Source organism: Poecilia mexicana, unplaced genomic scaffold, assembly GCF_051168715.1.
Source record: "Poecilia mexicana isolate PSO_F unplaced genomic scaffold, ASM5116871v1 scaffold_19, whole genome shotgun sequence".
NCBI classification, from domain to species: Eukaryota; Metazoa; Chordata; class Actinopteri; order Cyprinodontiformes; family Poeciliidae; genus Poecilia; species Poecilia mexicana.
The window spans coordinates 26,110,330-26,131,971 of record NW_028263388.1 but is presented as its reverse complement, the minus strand read 5'-3'; the positions used below and the strand labels follow the sequence as shown (position 1 = coordinate 26,131,971).

The window sequence follows — 21,642 nt, the reverse complement described above, 5'->3', positions numbered from 1 at the left end:
CAGATCTCACAGTTTGTTTCTGGTCTTTTTGACTTTCAGATGTGGGAGCAAAGCTGAAAGGAGGAAAGATTCCTCATGAACAGCAAATAAAGTTCTTTGGAAAGGTCACACTTCTTATAGTTTGTTTTTATTCAGTTATGATTTTTATACTATTTTTGCACTTTGCTGTGTTTCAGAAAGTCCTGATCTCATCCCCACAAGAAATTTGTCAGTTGATGAATTATCAATTATTGGCCAATTATCAAATGGAATTATTAAATGAAAAATAATTCTCAGATGCATTTCAAAGAGAAGTTTGAGTTGTAAGTCATTTTTCTTGGAAATTCTTGGAAAGCAGAAATTCCTTTATTTCAACCTGCCTTCTTGCTGGTAAATACCACCGTAAGTTTTCAGTCTAAGTAAAACATCAGCTCATCATGTATTTATTGCTGAATACTTTAGAAAGGTGGATTTGGACAGAAATGTAATGATTTAGAATGTGTCAGTGTTGGGTCAGTGCATGCTCTACCTCATAGCTCTGGCTGGAATAGAAGAGACATGCTGGGCTGTTTGAATCTTCTGTTTCAGAGGAAAGAAGTCTCCAGAGCTGGAGGTACATATTAGGTGATCAAAAGTAGTGTGTGAGAGCACTGCTGGTCATCATTTGAGCTAACTGTTTGGGAAAAATAGCAACAATCTGTAGTTATATTTAAAATGATGCAAAAACCTGGGGTGTTCAGAACAGTGTTGACTTGCAGGGGAGGAACAAAAAGATCCTCCAAGCCCTAACCCACCCCAGTAATGTTCTTGTTTGATTAATAGATGTATTTACACTGTCTGTGTATCATTTTACCACCAGGTTGTTTTGCCGTTGGTGGATCAGTACTTTAAAAACCACAGGCTGTACTTCCTGTCCACAGCCATTCATCCAATTAGCAGTGGAGGCCATGCCTCAAATAAGGAGAAGGAGATGGTGACTAGGTGAGAACCACAAACCCAGCTAGCTTCAGACTGTGTTGGAGCAGAAGTATGTTCCACACTGAGGAAAGTCTCACAGCATCTTGTAAATGATCGTCTGTACCTCCAGTCTGCATTTCCACATCTTATCTTTATAGTCTTCCTTTTACTAATTCAACTTTCTCATCCCAATTTTGTGAATCTTTTCAGTCTTTTTTGCAAACTTGGAGTTCTTGTCAGACATAGGATATCCTTGTTCGGTAAGGCTGCTTGATCCCTTGCTCTAAAATGCTTCTGTTACTGTTTTGCCAACAATCTTCTCTTGGTTTGATGGAACTGGTGTGTTGCTGTTTTTCTTGGCATGCCATCACCTTCTGAATCTGCTCAATTAGAACAAAGTAGGAATCATGTACATATTAGGTGACAACGCAGTTTACTGGATGGTAAATTGTTCCAGTAATTATTGCTATAAATGATACTATTGTTGTTTTGAGACCATCTTCAAGCAATATATTGATTGTGGCAGAATAATGCAAGTTTACCCTCTGACAGACCAATAACCTTTTGTAAAATTATTAAAAACTAGAGCTGGAAGAAATTTTAAATATCCAAAATAAAACACAACCAAAAGCATTAAATAAAAGGGAAATAAAAACTACCTTCAGCTGAAACTAAATAGATTATGATATCTATGTAAATTAAATAGCCCTTCAAAAATATGAATCATCATACTGGAAATTATTGAACTCATTTTAATTTACCATGTAATGATGTGATCAATAGCACTGTGGCTAACATTTGGCTAACATTTAATTTTCATACTTTTGTGCCCAACCTTTGGAATCTCTAGCGGTCATTGTCCATATCAATATTAGCACCCATATATGGAGAGATCTCTCTTATGGTGCTAAAGGGCACTAAGGATGGAAGCAACAACCCCATCAGACCTCTGACAGGCTGGGCTGTCTCAGCTGCTTATTACATCTACGGTGCCTTGCTTAGAGGCACTAGATCAGTTTACTGACCACCACTGCTCTGTAGACTGTTATAGGATGCTGGTGGTGAACAGTGTTTGTCGGCTTGACAATGGTGATCCTTCACCTGCTGAGGTCTTCACAGGCCTCTGCTTAGAGGACCTTAATGCCAGCTTCTCCATCTGAGCTGCTACTGCTGAAGGGTCATGACCTGTAGAGGGTGATGATGATCTCCTTTGTTTTATGCAATAAATAGTTTATTCCAATACAGACTGACTGTGATCTCAGTCTGGAGCCTTACAATCCAGAGTCAAATGACAGTAGGGAAAGCCTCTGATAGTCTGTGGGTATGATGGGATTACATGCTGAGCCAAAATTACTGTGCAGAATTGCGGCACAGATGATGACTCAGACTCTCTGTAGTGTGTGCTTTAATGGCTACTGAGGTCAGCTAGACATGATGCCAGTCATTCACCAGGCCAAGTTGACCAAGGTTCCAAGTTTTGTCTGGTTTGTTGTCCAATCATGATGCTCATGTGTTTTACATGCATATTCTGCACACCTGAGCTTGTGCAGACCAGACACAGATACTCTGTGTATTCTGACCTTTTGGTATTTTTTAAATATTTATCCATAGTGGCTCCTGAATGGTACAGCATGGGCAGTTATTTCATTCTGAGTGCCCTGTGTAGGATGACTGTTTCTTTTCTTGACCAACTCTGATTATTCCACTGGAGCCAGCAGACGGCCGTAAACTTTTCTTTCTTGTTGGCAAAATCCTTATTCTCCTTTCTATATGATGTTAGCCTTGAGGAAAAAATTTTCATCTAGAGCCAAATCTGTCCCAGCTACTCATGCAGTGGCATAAATGCTTTCCACTTCGTCTCTTGCACCTCCAAACAGAGGCTGATTCATGCTGGAACTCACTAAGATACTCAACGGTTTTAGTAAGGAAGTGTGTGAGATTGTAAAACATATTTAGTTAGTTACAATAGTTAAACTGTACAGCTTTAATTATAATAAAAATCCATTTAAAGGTTCATCTTGCAGAGCATTAGACATGGTAATATCATTACCGTCTTCATACAGATGAGAGCAAGCATACAGTCAGATCTGCTTGCCAAAGTGTTTTTATTCTTTCTAGCATTTCCTTAATTAATTATCCAACATATCAATCTACTTTCTGTTCAGTGTGTCAGCTGCCCATGCTGCCATCATTCCACACTCACAGTTCAAGTAAAATAAAAAGCACACCATCCGTTAGTTCTGGAATCCTAACCCATACATCATCTGATGTTCATGATGTAGTAGAATCATGAAACCATACCAGATACCTGTGTATCTTTAGATAGAAAACACTAAAATACAAAAGTATGTTTAAAAAACCCAAAAAAACAAGTGTATCCTCAAACCCAATATATAAATACAAAATAGAATTTACAAGGCTTATATTGTTTTCCACCCAGTCTATGAAAAAAACGTTCCCCACTGTCCCACTAAATCATCTTTGCTCTCATCTGTAGAATTTCAACGTCACTTCATTTCAAAGATGCCCTTAGTAGCTTTATAGCTTTACATCTAAGGACATCTGTGTTTATATGCATGCTTTCTGTTGTGTGTGTGATTTATTCCACCATCCACTGTACCCATGGTAAAAACCCATCAGAGCATTTTCTAAGGTCTGTGTGCTAAATTAGGCAGAAGATGGTGACAGCGACCCCTACTGACAGAGTGTGGTTCTGGTATTTAGCTCATCATGTGATTTCTGCTCTCCAGGGAACAATGCAACATCAATCGTCAACTGTCTGCAGATACTAGGACAGAGTCTAGATGCCAGGTACTGTTGGTTTTTATACAAAACTTGCAAAATATTAATAAATTAATAATTAGCTGTCTTTGCATATTTCACATTGATATAACTTGGCAGCGTACAGCAAAAACTGCTTTGATATAATATTTAAGCACACAACTGTTATCTTGAAGGGCCTACTTATGTCTCCCAGTAAAGCCTAGAGGGCCACATAAAAACGTATGGCGGGCCGCATTTGGCCCCTGGGCCTCGAGTTTGACACATGCATTAGAACACATGTCTTGATGAGTCTTGGGTAACACTTTATTTGAAGGGGGTTGAATAAGACTGACATGACACTGTCATAAACATGACATAACACCTGTCATGAACATCAATAAGCCTTCATGAATATTTATGACTGTTGTCATAAAGTGTCATTCGGTAAATTATGACACTTTTAATACAAAGTTGACATTATTCAAAATGTCTTTATGACAACTTGACATTAACCAATAAATCATTACTGTTACAAATTTGTTATAAAAGTATTACTGATTGCACTTTAAAAATGAGGTAACTTTATGTTATTAAAGGTAAAGTTTAAACAGTAATGATTTCTTGGTTAATGACAAGTTGTCATAACAAAGACATTTTGAATAATGTCAACTTTGTATTAAAAGTGTCATAATTTACCGAATGACACTTTATGACAACAGTCATAAATATTCATGAAGGCTTATTCATGTTCATGACAGGTGTTATGTCATGTTTATGACAGTGTCATGGCAGTCTTATTCACCTCCCTTCAAATAAAGTGTTACCGAGTCTTGTTTGTCAGATTAAAAGTACCTTTTGGAAACAACTTTTAAGCAGTTAATGAACACAGTTTTCATTAAGCCCATATTCCTGGTTTTAAAGTAGTTTTTTATAGATCTGACGTACTATTCTAATTACAGCATACATTAACCCTTGTGTGTGCGAGGACTGAGGCAAACGTGGAGGACAAATGATACAAGTTTTACGGGTGTGGGGTCGGTTGGACCCCATTTGTAAACACCAGGGTTAAGCATGTAGACTGTAATGTTTCAAACATGAAACTGTCATGTTTTCATTAGCTGTAAGCAGACAGTCATCATTAAGGCTTTCTTTAAGGGAAATGTTTCACTTGGTGATAAACTTTCTGAAATAAATGAACTTTTCAATAATATTCTAATCTATTAATTGGGTCTGCATATCCTAACAATAAAGAAAGTAAATGTGAACACATGTAGTTTGAGACTGTCACCTCTCAGACAGTTTCAAACGTGAATTAGTAACATGAGCTTCAGATCCCCAAGTCATGGCAATAACACCAAACATATTTCTCTCAGGACAGTAATGAAGACTGGGCTGGAGTCAGTGAAGGCAGCTCTGTGGTCCTACTTTGATAGTGTGGCAGAAGATTTGGAGAAAACTCAGGAGAACCTGAAGCTGGGCCAGTTCACCCACTCCAGAGAGCAACCACGTGGCGTCACTCAGATCATCAACTACACCACCTTCGCCCTGCTGCCGGTGCTCTCCTCCCTGTTTGAGCACATCGGGCAGAACATGTTTGGAGAGGACCTAATGTGTGCGTAATGACATGAGTTGGACTATATTTGTTCTCCGAGCAGACTGTTCATGTTTCCAAAATTCTTGTTTCTTTTGTTCCAGTGGATGAAGTCCAGGTCTCCTGCTACAGAATACTGAATAGTCTCTACTTCCTGGGAACCAACAAAAGTATCTATGTGGAGAGGTACTGAATATCCTACACTTCTCAGCTTCCATTAATAAGCAGTTTACATTTAGTGGCTTAGACTTATTTAGTAAATGAGGGAACGGTCCCAGCCCGACGCGTCGTCCTGCCTCTGCCTGGCTGGGCTGCTGGGATGTACCTCCACTGCCTCTAGTTGTGCTAGTGAATTACCTCAGATGTAGGGTCAGTAGTTTGTTTTAGTCAACTCAAATACTTGGTTACAATCTTCCCATACATCCTCTGTATTTACCCTCTGTCACATGATCTAACTTCACCACTTCCTTTCCTGTTTCCATGCACATCAGACAGCGGCCAGCTTTAGGAAAGTGTTTAGCTGCCTTCTCAGCAGCCTTCCCTGTCGCCTTCCTGGAGCCACAGCTCAACAAGTTTAACGGCTTCTCCATTTACAACAAAGCAAGCAAAGACAGGACAGGTACTCTGCTTCACATTCAGCAGCCTTATTTAATGACAACCTCAACATCTTTTACAAGTACTTTTACAAAAGCAATGTCTTTCATAGAATATAAAATCACTGCCCAACTTGGTTTATTGAAGACCTTTATGAACTGGAAAATTAAACATTTAACAATGTGATGAGGATGGAAGGTATAACAACATCTTGTTGTTGTAAAAGTACCAACATAAATCAGAAATAACATTTTATTTAGTGATGTACATCTTAACACTTCTGGCAATGCAACATAGCTTAATCTATAACTTACATTCTGTAGAGTCTTCCTGATTATAATCAAATGGCAGCAGTGGTTGTGAGAGATTTACACAGTATCACAAATGGCATCAGCTAACTTCACCGTTGTCAGAGGTAATGAAAGCAACTTTTAACTTTTAATAAACTGAGTTTATTAACTGCTGTGCTGGTAGATTGGGAAATTTTTAGAAATCCACATCAAAAACTCGAAAAAGATCAAACTAAACGAGGCAGAGAGTGCATGTTCTGGAAGGGCATTATGAAGTCAGTGGTTGAACTTTTTTATTTATGGAACCAGAGGGAAAGGAAAAACGAACCCAGGACGGCTACATGGAGGCTGTAGCTGCTGTACCTGGGGCCCCTGAAAGTATGACGAGGCTTAATAACAGCAACGCTAATTAATGGAACATACAACACAACTCAGAGCCTACAAAACCAAGCAAGAGAAAACCCAGACTTTGTTTCTCTGTATTAGATTTCTGCATCACTTTGTGACATTGTTGTACTTTTCTGCTCTCAGCTTTGGGTCTGCCAGGGCCAGTTGGGGAGGTGTGTCCTTTGGTTCCAAACCTCGAAAAGTCTCTGGAGGAAATCATGGAGCTGGCTGAGTCTGGCATGAAGTATACTCAGATGCCTCATGTAATGGAGGTGAAACACTCATTTTTCCACTTTACTCATTATCATCAAATAGTTCTCCTCAGGGTAAATCATGTTTCCTTTTCTTGGAAGCTCAGTCCAGGAGTGATCAAAGGGCAGTCCAGAGAGGTACTGCCCTGCAAACTTTAGATGCATCCCTTCTCCAAAACACCTGAATAAAATGCATAGCTTGTTAGCAGGCTTCAGGAAAACTGACTTTACTGCAGGTGAGGGAATTCAGGCGATCATTCTGGAGTGTTGGAGTCGGGGTGCATGTGAATGCAGCAGGATGGTAGGTCTGGATTGGACCTGGACACCTCTCCCCTGCCTGTTTGTTGTCTCCATGTGTTCTGAGAAAGAGCTTATGTTGCCTCTGTTACATCCATGACTTTCCTAACAAGGGAACCAGAGCCATACATCAACTCAGTTGGATAGAGAGGTGATGATGACACAAGTTTGAGCAACCAATCAGTAATTAACACTGGGAAGTCTCAGAAATCATTTCCAAAGAGAAAAAACAAGAAGGTGAGAGAGGATTTAAATTTGAAGCATTTCCTCAACCAACAAAATAATTGCTGCACTGTTTGTTCAGCATTATTGTTTTGAGAAAAATAGAAGTGGAGACTTCCAACACAGATCTTATACATTTTGCTCATTCCAGACTTGTCCTGTCATCCTGCACTGCTGGCTTTATTCTACAAAAGATGCATACAGTAAACAATAATTCCAGAGAAACCTAGGGGAGAACATGCTTCACAGAAAAAAGCCTTATGCCCTTGTCTCAGAGGCTAACACAGACTCTAGCAACAATGACCAAAGCGATCCCAAGGGGAATATCCCAAGTTGCTACCTGGTGAGGTTATGCATTATGTGTGGGACCACAGTAGTTCAGGAAGTAGGTGTTTTCCCATACCCACTGAGTGGCCGGTCCAAATCCCCACTCCTTGAATCTCAGTCACTTTACAGATATGTCAGTGGGCAAGACATGTCAGGCCCCAGTAGAGGACAGCCTTAGTGCTCTTAGTCTGCCCCAAAAACAGCCGAATAGAATCGAAATATCCTTTATTGTTTTACAGTGGAGATATTTAGGTGTTACTGCAGCATAGGGGCAGGCAGGCTCAAACATCTGTATCATTGAATGTGCTCTTTACATAGAACATTTCAGCAACAAGGCAGTTCAAAGTGCTATACATCATAAACATACAAAAATAATATGATAAAATAAAACATCATACAGTCACCAAATGACAAACCAGTAACAAACATTACATTTTATCAAGTGCCAAAATGTCAAGTGATCATCAATACACATCATGACGCATAAATGCATGGATGAGTTTCTCTAAATCTTGCTGAGAAATTATTTCTCTAATCCTGGAAATGTTCTTCAGGTGATAGATGGCCGACTTTGTAACAGGCCAGACCTTCTTGTATTTGGCCAGACATTGTCCATGGCCCAAGAAAGCATCAGCATGTGTTTGTCCTTTTCATGTAGGTAGTGTTGCCCATGTTGTGCAGCTATATGTCGCACTGGTGGGAGCATGGACCAGAAAGCAATCCTGACAAGGACGACAGCTGCTGCACATCTGTTACCTCTGAGCACATGAATACACTGCTGGGAAACATTCTGAAAATCATCTACAACAACCTGGGAATCGACGAGGGGGCCTGGATGAAAAGACTGGCTGGTAAATCCACACAAACCATGCTTGAAGCAGAGACAGTATATTTAAATGGACTGTAGGTTCTTATTCCCTACAACTTTCTCCTTATAGATATATTTTACTGCAGAGGTAAATCAGTCAAGTTAAGACACATATAGCTACCTTTAACTCAGTTCTGACTAATTTAAAGGCCTCACAGGTAGCAGATGTCTTTGAATTTCTGTTCTTTTTATTTTATGCTTACTTGCAAATGTCTTTTTCTATACCTGTCCTCAAGTCTTTTCCCAGCCAATCATCAGCAAAGCTAAAGCCCAACTATTACAGACACACTTCCTGCCTCTTATGGATAAACTCAAAAAGGTAAGTCCCTTTTAGACCTTGTTGTTCTGTGCTCTGGTGATGTGCTACAAAGGCCATTTATAAAGTAAAGGTTCAGTTGCCACTGGCAACAAAACAGAGTCACTATGTTGGGAAAAAAAAGGAAAACTTATTGACATGATAAAAGTACAAAACCCATGTTACCAGACTGGCCACAAAAAAAGGTAGAACCCAGCTTTTTCACCAGTCAGTCAGAATAAGGCTGTTAGAAAAAATGAAGATGTTTCAGACACCAAATGGTTCTGTCTACCATGGAATGTTTCATCGATTCATACCTGACAGCATGTCGCTTCTTCTCTTTCATCTTTACATTTCAAACGTTAAAAATGTTCAAGTGTCACTGTTACGACCCGGCTCACTGAGCCGTAACAAAACAGGGAGACATGGCCTTCAACAATAGATACGCTCTTTATTGAGCAACAAAACAACAAAAAACACAGCAAACAAGCAGGCGGACCCCTATGGCCGATGGCATCTCAGCGGGGGTGCGGGGTGGGCGGGAAAGTCCCTTCAAAAGAAAAGAAAGGTCAAACAAAACCAAACAAAGACGGGGTGGGCAGGCAGGTCAGGGAAGAGCCACCTCTGGAGAGCAGAGATGGGTGGAGAAGACGACTCGGCGCCAAGCCAGCTTCAACTCCTCTGCCCTCTCTTGACGCTGGTGCAGGCAGCTTATATAGAGAGGATGCGCTGGCCCTAGCGGATCCTGGTCCCGCCCCTTCCGGTCCGCCTTGCAACCAAACACAATTAATAAATGATGGAGGGAGACGTCACAGTCACTAATATGATAAAACCACTTTTATGATTTAAAAAGATTAACTACTGTGCTTTCATTCTGTGAACATGAAAACTTTAATTATAAATATGTTTCACAGAATACCATAAATACAGTTTTGCCTTTGACTAGATTATTTGAACATTCAGTGATTTAGAGATGAGATGTCCATCTCCAATGCTTCGGATCCTTCCTCCCCAGAAACCGTGGAGTCGTCGTTGCTTCTTGTATTATCTGGCTCAAATAAATCTGGTTGCAGCCCTTCAGTAGAACCAGCTCCCTCTCCATCATCACTAAACCAGCTTCTTCCTCCAAAAATGCAGATAAATCAGTCAAATCACTGAAATCCTCAGAACTTCCTCCACTGCTGCGTGTTCAGCCGTAGTTGTTTATGGTTTGATTTACCCCGATTATGATACAAGATGGCGCTGTTGTTTGACCCAGTTACTACAAAAACAGCTACACTGTATTTATAGTAGTCTGTGAGAAATATTTATTTCTAAAGGTTTTTGTGTACACAGAATGAAAACACAGTAGTCATTGTGTCAGACACACTTTAACATTCCAGCATTACTAATCACACCATACTTACAGAATGTGTCAAAATAAAACAAAATGTTTTCAATAATTAGTTTTTTATTATCCTTCAGTGTTAAAATGAAAACCTATTATAAACTGAATAACACAGCCCTACATACAGTAAAAGGATGTTTAGCAACTTAAATATTTAAACTGAATGAAGCTTAAACTCTAATTGTTAGTTTTACTTCTTTTTTTTTTGCCATTTCTCCCAGTCTTGGTATACAGATGCAAGCCAACTATAATAAAAGATGTTACCGTAAAATATTCATAATATACTTACATAAAAAGTATAAACTTAAATAAAGAGCCTTCATATTAAAAAAATTAACAATAAAAATTATGAACCTTTTTGTTTTCCTTGCTGTGAATTGTCTTGATATGAAGTGTAAATAAGACTTGCTAATACATTTATTAGAATCTTAATACAAGGATGACAGCTGTTATACATCAAACCAGCATTGAGTTAGATGATCATGAGTGAGCAGCAACAGAGAAAATGAACATGTGAACGTGACGTTATCTTTTTACACCCTCCTTCTTATTTTACGAGAAGCTCACAGCTCTAATTAAGGAAGTAAAAAAAAGAAAAGACGGACAGATGTGACTTTCAAAGAGAACCTTTGTCTGGCAGAAATGAACTTTTTCAGTAGACTGTCAAATCATGCTGCAGGGTTTTTTTTGGTAACACTTTATTTGAAGGGGGTGAATAAGACTGTCATAAACACCTGTCATGAACATCAATAAGCCTTCATGAATATTTATGACTGTTGTCATAAAGTGTCATTCGGTAAATTATGACACTTTTAATACAAAGTTGACATTATTCAAAATGTCTTTGTTATGACAACTTGACATTAACCAAGAAATCATTACTGATATAAATGTTATAAAAGTATTACTGATTGCACTTTAAAAATGAGGTAACTTTATGTTATTAAAGGTAAAGTTTAAACAGTAATGATTTATTGGTTAATGTCACTTTGTCATAACAAAGACATTTTGAATAATGTCAACTTTGTATTAAAAGTGTCATAATTTACCGAATGACGCTTTATGACAACAGTCATAAATATTCATGAAGGCTTATTCATGTTCATGACAGGTGTTATGTCATGTTTATGACAGTGTCATGACAGTCTTATTCACCCCCCTTCAAATAAAGTGTTACCTTTTTTTTAACTGTTGTTGGATATTGATACTGAAACACGCTGTAAGCACTTTGTCTCTGTGTAAGACTGCACCAATTTATTCCTGTGTTCCTGTGTAGAAAGCTGCAGTGGTTCTGACAGATGAGGAGCAGAGCAGGGCAGAAGGGAGAGGTGAGATGTCTGAGACAGAGCTCCTCATCATGGATCAGTTCACCATACTGGTCAGAGACCTGTATGCTTTCTACCCTCTGCTCATACGATTTGTGGACTACAACAGGTATAGTGTTGTTGTGTAACACTTGGAAATGTGTGTCCTTGCATCCAATGTGTGTTTGTTTCACCAACTGATTTATGACCAAGTGGAAGTAACTGCTACTTTAAAGCTAAATAGCTAAAACTAGAACATCTTTGTCAACACATGTCCTACTAACCTAACTGATAGGACACTTAATGGAGTGAAGCATGTCACTGAGCTGCCTGATGTATAAATCTATACTACAGAGGAAGATGGCTAAAAGAGTCCAACCCAGAGGCAGAAGAGCTGTTCAGAATGGTGGCTGAAGTTTTCATATTTTGGGCCAAGTCTCATGTAAGAACCTTACTTTTCCGCTGTAACTTTGTATTTTTTTTAAACACAATGACAGAAATTTTAATATTAATAACTAGCACATTGCAGCAATTTCAGTTATCAAGCGGTCACAAAAGCACAGTGTAGGTTTTAGATGTGGGCCATATGGTGGAAGGAGGATGCACCAGCACCTGATAAGAAATACAACTATTCTGTTAAATGTAGAGTCTCATTGTCTCATTTTATTGGTTGGTTTGGCAGCAGAAGGAGGGGCTTGTAAAGTATGCCATTTACGTAAGAACTGCCAATGCAAGTACATACAAATGATGCATTATTAACACTGTGATCTCCTAATAACACATATTTTATTTGTAATAATATGAATATCTGGATGTGACTGTATGTAATGGACCTGGTCAGGTGTGCATTAACTCAACAGTGATTCAACTGGAGCTCAGGCTTTCTGTCATCTCAAAGGCAGTAGTGGTTCAGTGAGGCACGTTTCAGAGACTGCAGTATGTCAGTGTGACTCTGAGTTGTTTTGTCATCTATCTGTAGAACTTCAAGAGAGAAGAGCAGAATTTTGTGGTCCAGAATGAAATCAACAACATGTCATTCCTTATCTCTGACACCAAGTGCAAGATGTCAAAGGTACGACACACAGTCATGTTCAAAAGGAATAAAGCGGCAAATAATTACTGACAAAAAGGGTAATATCAATAAATGTATAATAATCTATGTCAATAAGTACTGTCTTATCAAGATAATTTGGACGTATGTTAAAGTAAGCATAGGTGTCCCTTTTCATTTGATTGGGCTTCAGGGTATAGTTTCAGACCAGGAGAGGAAGAAGATGAAGAGGAAGGGTGATCGGTACTCGACTCAGACCAGTTTGATTGTGGCCACGCTGAAACGCCTGCTGCCTGTGGGACTGAACATCTGTGCTCCAGGAGAACAGGAGCTCATCGCCCTGGCTAAGAACCGATTCACACAGGTAGCAGGATGGCACAGACAGACACACAGATGCACTTAGTTTGAATAGTTCACAACAAGCTGAACCTGAGAGGCTGGTTCAGGGAGACTGGGTCAGGTAACTTTCAAAGCTGCTCTGCATGCACATGTGATTTGGGATTTCTTTTCAACTGCTGCATTTTCACCCAGCACAGACTACATGGATTGTACCTAGGGGTGCACCAATTTATCGGCGCCATTTTTCTTAATTTTGGGAGATCGGTGATTGGCCAATTTTTACATATGAAGCCAACCTTATCCACGATCAAGGTCTAAGAATCAACCACTGTCCTCTTTTGCTCTCCGGTGAGAGGTTTGACTGATAGACCGGCCCACCAAGTTACGTCTGCACATTTACAATTAACAATAGTGACCCCACTGTTGCCAACTCAACAACTTTCTTGCTATATTGAGCAACATTTCAGACAAAAAAAATTGGTATCAGCCAAAATCGAAATCAGCAGATTAAGCTTTTTAATCTGCTGCTCGGTAATTGGCAATTGGCCAGAAAACTGGTGCACCCCTAATTGTACCAAGATGAGACAAAAATCCATGTTTGTAGTTAGCAGTTACCAACTGAAATGTCTCTTTATATTGTTGCATTTCCTTTGCTACAGTCCTGATACTTTAAGACAAACACACTTCTCCTCTTTCATATGAACATTTTACCTTAAAATACAATATGAAGAGTTTCCTATCACATTCCTCATATCTTGCTTCTATATTTTGGGGGAGCCAAAATGCTGCTAGTTTCCCGTCATAACTGTGTGGCTTGTCTGAACGAGGCTAGTTTGGGATAAACTTTGACCCCAGATAAAGTGAGTATTAACATCTAAGGTAGGATGCATGATGGGTATTTTTCCTTTTTAATCTACATAAAAGAACCACAGACAACGTATATGAATTTTATGGCAAAGCTTTTGCAAAAGGAGAAATCTCTGGTAACAGCTCCTCCGAGCCGTTCAGAGCGTTCTGCTCTCCTTCCGCGTGAGCCCCTGTTTTATTGTCAAGGGGGCAGTCAGGAAAAACAACAGAGGTCGTAAAACTTCTAACCCAAACAACTAGCAACCCAGTTCCAGGTGTGATATCTGATCTACGGTCTGAGCCCGGTTCAAATCTCGGTCAAACTGTTAACAAGACAAAATACGACTACACACAGGCAGTTAGGAGGTATTCTGGTTGATAAGAATTTAAGGTCTGGGAAACACAGAGTTAACTGTTTCACATGAAGATGAACAGACAGTCCTGACCTCCAGGTCAGTTCATACACACATAAGGAAGAGAACACTTTAAACAGAAAATCACAATAATCTATAGACTGAATGTGAACTAAAGTAATAACAAAATGATGATACCAAAAAATCTCTAACAATGCATAGTATGCCATCGAATATTGTTTTGGCCGCTATGGACATGCAGAACAGAGCCATTCGCAGACATTGCAGTGAGTTATTAACTGTGGAAAAGGACAATGAAGAGATTAGAGGAAGTTTGTAGTTAGTGTCATTGTTACAAACCAAGATTAGAAATCAGAGGACCATACCATAACAACTTTATTTATAAGGTGCTTTAAAACCAAATCAACCGAAACAAAGTGCTGCACATAATTGCAAGCTAAGGATACATTAAAAGAAAAACAAATGAAAAGTGAAACATAACGACAAAAAGATTAAACAAAATAAAATCCAAGAACTTAAACAAAACCAAACTAAGTTTAGTTAAGGTTGGAAGCCAAAGATCACAACTTGGCTTTAAGGATTGTTTGAAAAGCAGATAATGAAGGGGGCTCTCTATTGGCTATTTCTGCTCTCAAAGCTGAATAAAGGAATGCAAACATTTTGCATCATAGAAAAACATAAACGAGACATGAATTAGCTTTTCTAAAGCAGCTGTTCAAAAAATGTGCATTTGTCAACAGAAAGACACGGAGGATGAGGTTCGAGAGATCATCAGGAACAATCTCCATTTACAAGGGAAGGTAAAAATGATTTTCTTTTGTTATTGTAAGAAATTGTCATTAGATTGTTAAAAAAAAGAGAAAAAAAAGAAAATCTGTTAAAATTAACATTGTGTCTTTTCCTATATTGTATCAAGTGTGTGCATGTGTATTTTACAAGTTGAGTGATTTTCCATTGGAAGTGCTCTTCCTATGTGTAATTTGTGCAGCTGGAAGATCCAGCAATTCGCTGGCAGATGGCTTTGTACAGAGACCTGCCCTACCACTATGAGGACGCATCGGACCCAGAAAAGACTGTGAAAAGAGTCCTGGACATTGCTCATGTCCTCTTCCACCTAGACCAGGTCTTAATAATAGGACTTCATGCTTCTGAACACATTAAGTAACCTTGCTGTATAACAATAAGTATTGGTGGTTGTTTGAAACAGAGTCCACCTCTTGTGTTTCAGGTAGAGCATCCTCAGCGCAGCAAGAAAGCTGTATGGCATAAACTGCTGTCCAAGCAAAGGAAGCGAGCCGTGGTTGCTTGTTTCAGAATGGCACCTCTCTATAACCTGCCGAGGTATGATCTGCACTGTCCCACTCATAAATTGGGGACAATTAAGAGAAAAAAACAGCCCAACGCTGCTGAAAATAGCCAACCTACCCACACTGGATACTCCAAAAGATTTCTGACTAAAAAGGATTAACTATTCTTACTAAAATAAAGGCTTGATGCTGTCACAGTGTGTTGTGGTTGAGTTGGATTCAAATACAGAGAGGTAGAGGCAGCAGTAGATTATAAACGTTTAATGAAAATGATTAACATTATTTACAAAAATCACAGGGAATGCAGGGAGCCAGAGAAGGTCAAAAACAGGAACAAAAAGCAAGCAGCGTAACAATGGGGAAGTAAATGGGATATAATTGGAGGAACCAGCAAGGAGAAATGGAATGAGTTGTGTGGGGAGGTTGATTACTGAACAGGAACCAGATGGCTGATTGGAAAAGGGTTGCAGGTGTGAGGCGAGAGAGAGAGAAAATGTGGGGCGAGGGAGAGTGTACAAAATGGGTAACTAGGAAAAATCTATTGCTAACAAATAACTAGACATGAGGAACCTAATAAAACTAAAGTAACTAAAGGACTGAACAAGGGTAAAACAAAAATAAAGCTGATCTGCACTGCAGACTAAGAAATGAATCTACACAAATGAAACACTAAACATAACAAGCATAGTAATACTAGAATAACCAAAAAAAGACAGAAGCAAAGGAAAACAGAAACACTGCTGATCTAATCAAAGAATTTAAACTAAGGAACACAGAAATAAGAAACAAACCCAGAATAACACAAACAATTCAAGATCCTGATGGACGCTTCTTGTTATTGCTTCTTTTTAGATAGAAATAGATGGACAAATGGATGGAATTTATTGTACACATTACACATATTTTAGAAACATTAACTAGTTCTCTGAATAAAAGTACCTTTTTGTCTTTAAACTAGGCACAGAGCTGTGAACTTGTTCTTGCAAGGCTATGAGAAGTCCTGGATTGAGGCAGAAGAGCATTATTTTGAAGACAAACTCATCGAGGACCTTGCTGTAAGATATTGTGCATTCAAAGTTAAACAAATAGGAATATTTTGATCCCAACAAAAAAATCACACTTGAAAGAACAGTTTTGAATCATAAATCTAAACTTTACTCAATTGTTTGTCCAATGTGTGTACAATGGTCTGATTGCAGAAAGCAGGTGAAAGAGAGCCATCTGAAGAAGAGGAGGGCATAAAACACATCGATCCACTCCATCAACTTATCCAGCTGTTCAGCAGAACAGCCCTCACTGAGAAATGGTGGGTTCAAAATTCATGTCTTTTTACTAAATCAAATATTATTAGATATTTTTGTTTTAAACCAATCCAACTGTGCTGCTTGAAAAAACAATTTTAGATTTTAGGATTCATTAAAAAATTGTTTGTCAGATTAAGCCACTTAGTCTGACAAGGTTCTTCAAAAAACTTTACACCGCAGAGTTTCTCTCCCCTAGTGAAGCCATGTCAAATTTTCTTGATAAAATTGATCTTCCATCCTTATCTGAACCTGACAGGGCCACTTTGGGATGGAAGAAATTCTAAAGGTAATGAACACTACAGAACAGAAATGGGTAGGGTGGGTAGAACCTGAAATCTATAAAATGTTAAAGAGCTCTCTAAAAATCCCTTTATTAAAAATGGATCTTCATTCAAAAATATAAGGTTCCTTACCAACGTTGCTATGTACAGCTAATATATCATTGATTCTTAAAAAAAAGATAAACCCCCAGACAAGTGTGGTTCTTATTAGCCTAATCAATGTTGACAGCTAAATTTTCTCCAAGATTCTGGCAAAAAGACTTGAGAATTTTCTGCCCCTCTCAGTTAAATTTGGACAGACTAGCTTTGTTAAAAATAGAAAATTTTACAAACATGACACAATTACTTAGCATCATTCAGTATTCTACAGTAAAGAAGACACAAGGACTTATTATTAGATGCCGAGAAGGCCTTTGATCGTGTAGAGCGACCTCATTTATTTGAGGTCTTGGAGAAATTTGGACTAGGCCTTTATAAACTTTGTTAAACTTATATACCTTTCTCCTAAGTCCTGTGTGCTGATTAATGCCTCTAGCTCTTCGGAATTTTTATTGTAAAGATCTACTTGACAAAGAGACCCTTTGTCCCCTTCAATATTTGCACCGGCCAATCAAAATCAATCAATCAATCAAATTTTATTTGTATAGCACATTTCAGCAGCAAGGCATTTCAAAGTGCTTTGCAACATTAAAAACAGAAACACAGTCATGTAACATTGAATAAACAGTAAAAAAAAGAAAGAAAATTAATAAATAAAAAATAAATAAAAACATTAAAAAAAAAAAAAAACAACATTAAAACCTGCATCCCTTTTCAACTGGGGGCGTGGGGGGGGCGACACCCACACCCCTTTCTTTACACTTCTGAGAAGGAGGGATGGTACCCGCACCTCTCCGGGGGGAGGGGGAATTTATAGATAAAGAAAATAAAGATAAAAACATTAAAGACATTAAAACCCGCACTCTAACCCTAAATTAGCCATAAGCAAAATTAGGTTATTAAAGTCATTTTTCAGTGGATTTTTGAGTGTTTTGAGGCTTGGGCTGGTTGCTTTGTCCTTGGGAGCGGGGTCAGTGGAGCCGTTTTGGTTCCAGCTGCTTGTTCACTTTTCTTTAGTGGGGCAGGTGTTGAAGTTGAAGGTGGGTTTTGACTCAGAACCGGCCACGCTGATTCATCCAGGTGAGGGGTTCTCCCTGTTAGTCGTCTCATGGGATCCGCAGTGTGAGACTTTAGTTTCGGCTTGGCACCCTGAGCATTCCAGGGTGAGCTGCTTGGTGCAGGGCGTACGACCTCTCCGTTGATTTGAGGAAGAGTTGTTTCATTTCCATGGGTAGCGTTGATCTCAAAGTTCACCTCCAGCCGTTGAATCTTCATTTCTAAAAACTGAAGTCGTAGAATACTGCTAATGTCCGTGGGGTCGAACAGAGGCATTTTGCCCTGGTTCAACTTGGAGGTGAAGAGCAGTAAGGTAAAAATAAAAGTGAGAAAACCTCCCAGCCATCTAACCATTGGCAGAGGCTATAAGAAGCAACGATAAAACAACAGGACTTTCAATTGATTTGATATTCTGCAGGATAGTTTTATATGCTGATGATGTACTTCTCTTCATCTCAAACCCGGAAACATCCTTACCAGCGTTAATGTCTACTATAAAGGATTTTGGTTTACTGTCAGGCTGCAAAATTAATTTGGATAAATCAGTGCCAATTGGCTTTAACGATGAAACCTCCTATCCATCTGTCTCCCCTTTTTCTTGATCTGAGACAGGATTTGAATATCTGGGGATTGATATTACGCCTAATGTTGGGGAACTGCTGAGAACTAATCTGGCTAAAGTACAAAAAGAAACTGAAAGAGAGTTTACAAGATGGATGAATCTGCCAGTTTCATGGATAGGGAGAATAAGTCTCTAAGATGAACATCCTGCCAAGATTACTTTACCCAATGCAACTGCTACCACTCTGTATTTCTAAGAGGATAACTATAGAGATTGAAGGGGACTTTGTATGAGAGATTTGCAGCTGCAATGTCCTTTGTTAACATTAGACATTATAACTAGACTTGTCATGGCAAAATAATTAATGAGTGGCTTCACAATTATTTTAAAGGCCAGGAAGCACCTTTGGAGAAGTGGGCATGTAGTCCCTTTAATTTATTAGAAGAGCTTAGTAGCATGAAGAAAACCTATTTGAAGAGGGAGGATAATTCGATTCTGCAAAATACAGTGAAAAGTTGGCTAGATATGAACAATTATATTGGTAGGAAGGATTCTCTTACCTATATTACACCAATCATCAACAGTGAAGACTTCCTCCCAGGGGTGAATTCAGCAGTATTTGGGAACTGGCACAAAAAAGTTATCAAAACAATAGCAGATCTATTTGATAATAACATATTGATGACCTTTCCCCAGTTTCAAAATAAATTTGGCCTCCGATCCAAGGATTTCTATGACTACTTTCAAATCCGTCACTTTGTAGCATCTGGTATTGGGCATTGGGGCAGGGGTCCCCAAGCTACGGCCCGCGGGCCAGATCCGGCCCGCCTCCTCATTTGGTCCGGCCCCCTGAACAATACCAGAGAGCATTCAGTGTTTTTTTTCATATATATGTGGATTTTTCTTCAACCACCAGGGGGCTCTTGAAACTTAGTTTCCCTCAATGGAATATATACCAGTCAGTACCAGTCACCGTTTCGCTCACGGTTTTTTTCCATTTGCATTCTGGGTAAAAATCTATCTACAAACGCGAATATGTCGTCGGCAGTAATCCACCCCCCCGCACCCCCCCAAAATAAAAAGTTTTCTAAGGTTTCTTTCTCGAAAAACTAAGACCGGCCCCCGACCAGAAAAGGGAACAGTTATGTGGCCCTCGCAGGAAAAAGTTTGGGGACCCCTGCATTAGGGTGTTGCAGGACCCCTGCACACTTCCTGGGCCAATAGGAAAATTCCTTATCAAATTTACCTTAAATAAAGGGCTTAGTTCGAGATTCTATAATGTGTTCAGTAAGTGTTTTTCTTTTAAGCTCGTCACACGTCAGTTTGTATTCTAACCACACCAACACTGTGTTGTGTTCGTTCTGTTTTTTAAAATAAATTAAAAGGTGTTACACAAAAAATTATTTAATGTTTATAAAGTCAGGGAAGCAACTTTGAAAGTCTTACACACTGTAAGGACACTCAGAGGGGACCCGGAAATTCAACCACACACAGGAGTATACAAAAAGGGAAAAAGTTTATTTTTTCAGATACTGGTTTCTGCTCAGGGAGAGGTCATCAAACACAGCACTGAGGAGAGAGGGGAGAAGACTGGTGATGCACGGATAAAGGAGGGGTCTCTTAGAAATGTTCAGCTTAACTGACCTGTAGAGCAGAGGAACAGAGGGTCTGATGACAGGGAGATGCAGGAAACCAATGGAACAGGATTCTGTGGAGGCAATGAAGATCTCCACGGGGAGATCCAAAATGCAACACCCAGGGACTTTGTCGATAATCAGGCTGAGGTCATACACAGGAGGACAGAGAGAGCAAACTTAGCTTTGAGGGGCAGGCAGTAATCGGTGGTCGAGAGGCAGAGCTTGGGTCAGGGTCCAGAAATCCAGAATAGAAGGGATCCGTGAGGGGCTTGGCAGGAGGGGTAAATCTGTGGTCAGAAGGAGGGGTTGAAGAAACACTGACGGCTTGGAAGGAAACGCTGGATCTCTACTGGCTCGTGGCTGTCGATAATCTGGCAAGGAAGCAGAGGCTGAGGGGTGTTTAAGTAGGGCAAGGCCCAGGTGGAACAGGTAAGCAATCAGGCATGGCAGGTGAACTGAATGAGTGCTTAACACAGCATGGACAGGACATGAATCATAACACACACAAGGTTTTCCCAAAAAGAAACCCTGACCTGTTTGACAAATAAAAACTGTTCACTGGTCTGTTTTCTCAGTGAAATCATTCTATTTTCTGTGTGTGTCCGTGTGTGTGTGTGTGTTATATGTTGCAGTAAGCTGGATGAAGATAACCTTTACATGGCGTATGCTGACATCATGGCTAAGGTATCTGACAGAAGCTGTAATCCTGAATCCACACTTGATTTTGGTTCTCTTATGAGAAATGTTATATCGGTACTTTAACTTGGACTGTGTCACCTGTCTCTATAACACTCCCTTCTCCCAGAGTTGTCATGATGAGGAGGATGAAGAAGGAGAAGTTAAAAGCTTTGAAGTAGGTGATTACTCACTAATTGTGCCCTTCACTGTCCTTGGATAATTCAAGAACATTTGAATATTCTAGCTCTCACCAGAAAACTGTCCTGCTTGAATGAAATAGGAGAAGGAGATGGAGAAGCAAAAGTTGCTGTATCAGCAGGCCCGACTGCACGACCGTGGAGCTGCAGAGATGGTCCTTCAAACCATCAGCGCCAGCAAAGGTGAGCTTCACATAGAAGGCCCCCAAATAACGGTGAGTGAGAATAACCATAAGAGAGACAAGCTGCCCTTTCCAGACTACCAGTGATTAAAACACTCATGGACCTGTCTGAATACTGGAAAAATAATAAAAGATTGTGATTGTACCGTCACCATGTCATGACGGGATGGTATGACATGGTAATCTGTGAAAAAAATTGAGCTCTCTGCTTTAACCC

At 39.5% G+C, this 21,642-nt stretch overlaps 1 protein-coding gene across 1 annotated transcript in view; it reads left to right on the top strand.

Moving 5' to 3' along the window:
• The window catches only part of ryr2a (ryanodine receptor 2a (cardiac)), a 167,530-nt gene that overhangs the window by 101,467 nt on the left and 44,421 nt on the right, over positions 1 to 21,642 (top strand). The window contains exons 64-85 of the mRNA XM_088016421.1: positions 40 to 104; positions 839 to 960; positions 1,147 to 1,196; positions 3,687 to 3,747; positions 5,073 to 5,311; positions 5,395 to 5,476; positions 5,782 to 5,909; positions 6,706 to 6,833; positions 8,317 to 8,509; positions 8,763 to 8,845; positions 11,485 to 11,642; positions 11,867 to 11,954; positions 12,492 to 12,584; positions 12,757 to 12,927; positions 14,863 to 14,922; positions 15,111 to 15,245; positions 15,351 to 15,463; positions 16,388 to 16,484; positions 16,629 to 16,735; positions 21,001 to 21,052; positions 21,174 to 21,221; positions 21,327 to 21,426. Coding sequence (XP_087872547.1) covers positions 40 to 104; positions 839 to 960; positions 1,147 to 1,196; positions 3,687 to 3,747; positions 5,073 to 5,311; positions 5,395 to 5,476; positions 5,782 to 5,909; positions 6,706 to 6,833; positions 8,317 to 8,509; positions 8,763 to 8,845; positions 11,485 to 11,642; positions 11,867 to 11,954; positions 12,492 to 12,584; positions 12,757 to 12,927; positions 14,863 to 14,922; positions 15,111 to 15,245; positions 15,351 to 15,463; positions 16,388 to 16,484; positions 16,629 to 16,735; positions 21,001 to 21,052; positions 21,174 to 21,221; positions 21,327 to 21,426 — 2,373 coding nt within the window. The remainder of the gene's footprint in view (positions 1 to 39; positions 105 to 838; positions 961 to 1,146; positions 1,197 to 3,686; positions 3,748 to 5,072; positions 5,312 to 5,394; positions 5,477 to 5,781; positions 5,910 to 6,705; positions 6,834 to 8,316; positions 8,510 to 8,762; positions 8,846 to 11,484; positions 11,643 to 11,866; positions 11,955 to 12,491; positions 12,585 to 12,756; positions 12,928 to 14,862; positions 14,923 to 15,110; positions 15,246 to 15,350; positions 15,464 to 16,387; positions 16,485 to 16,628; positions 16,736 to 21,000; positions 21,053 to 21,173; positions 21,222 to 21,326; positions 21,427 to 21,642) is intronic.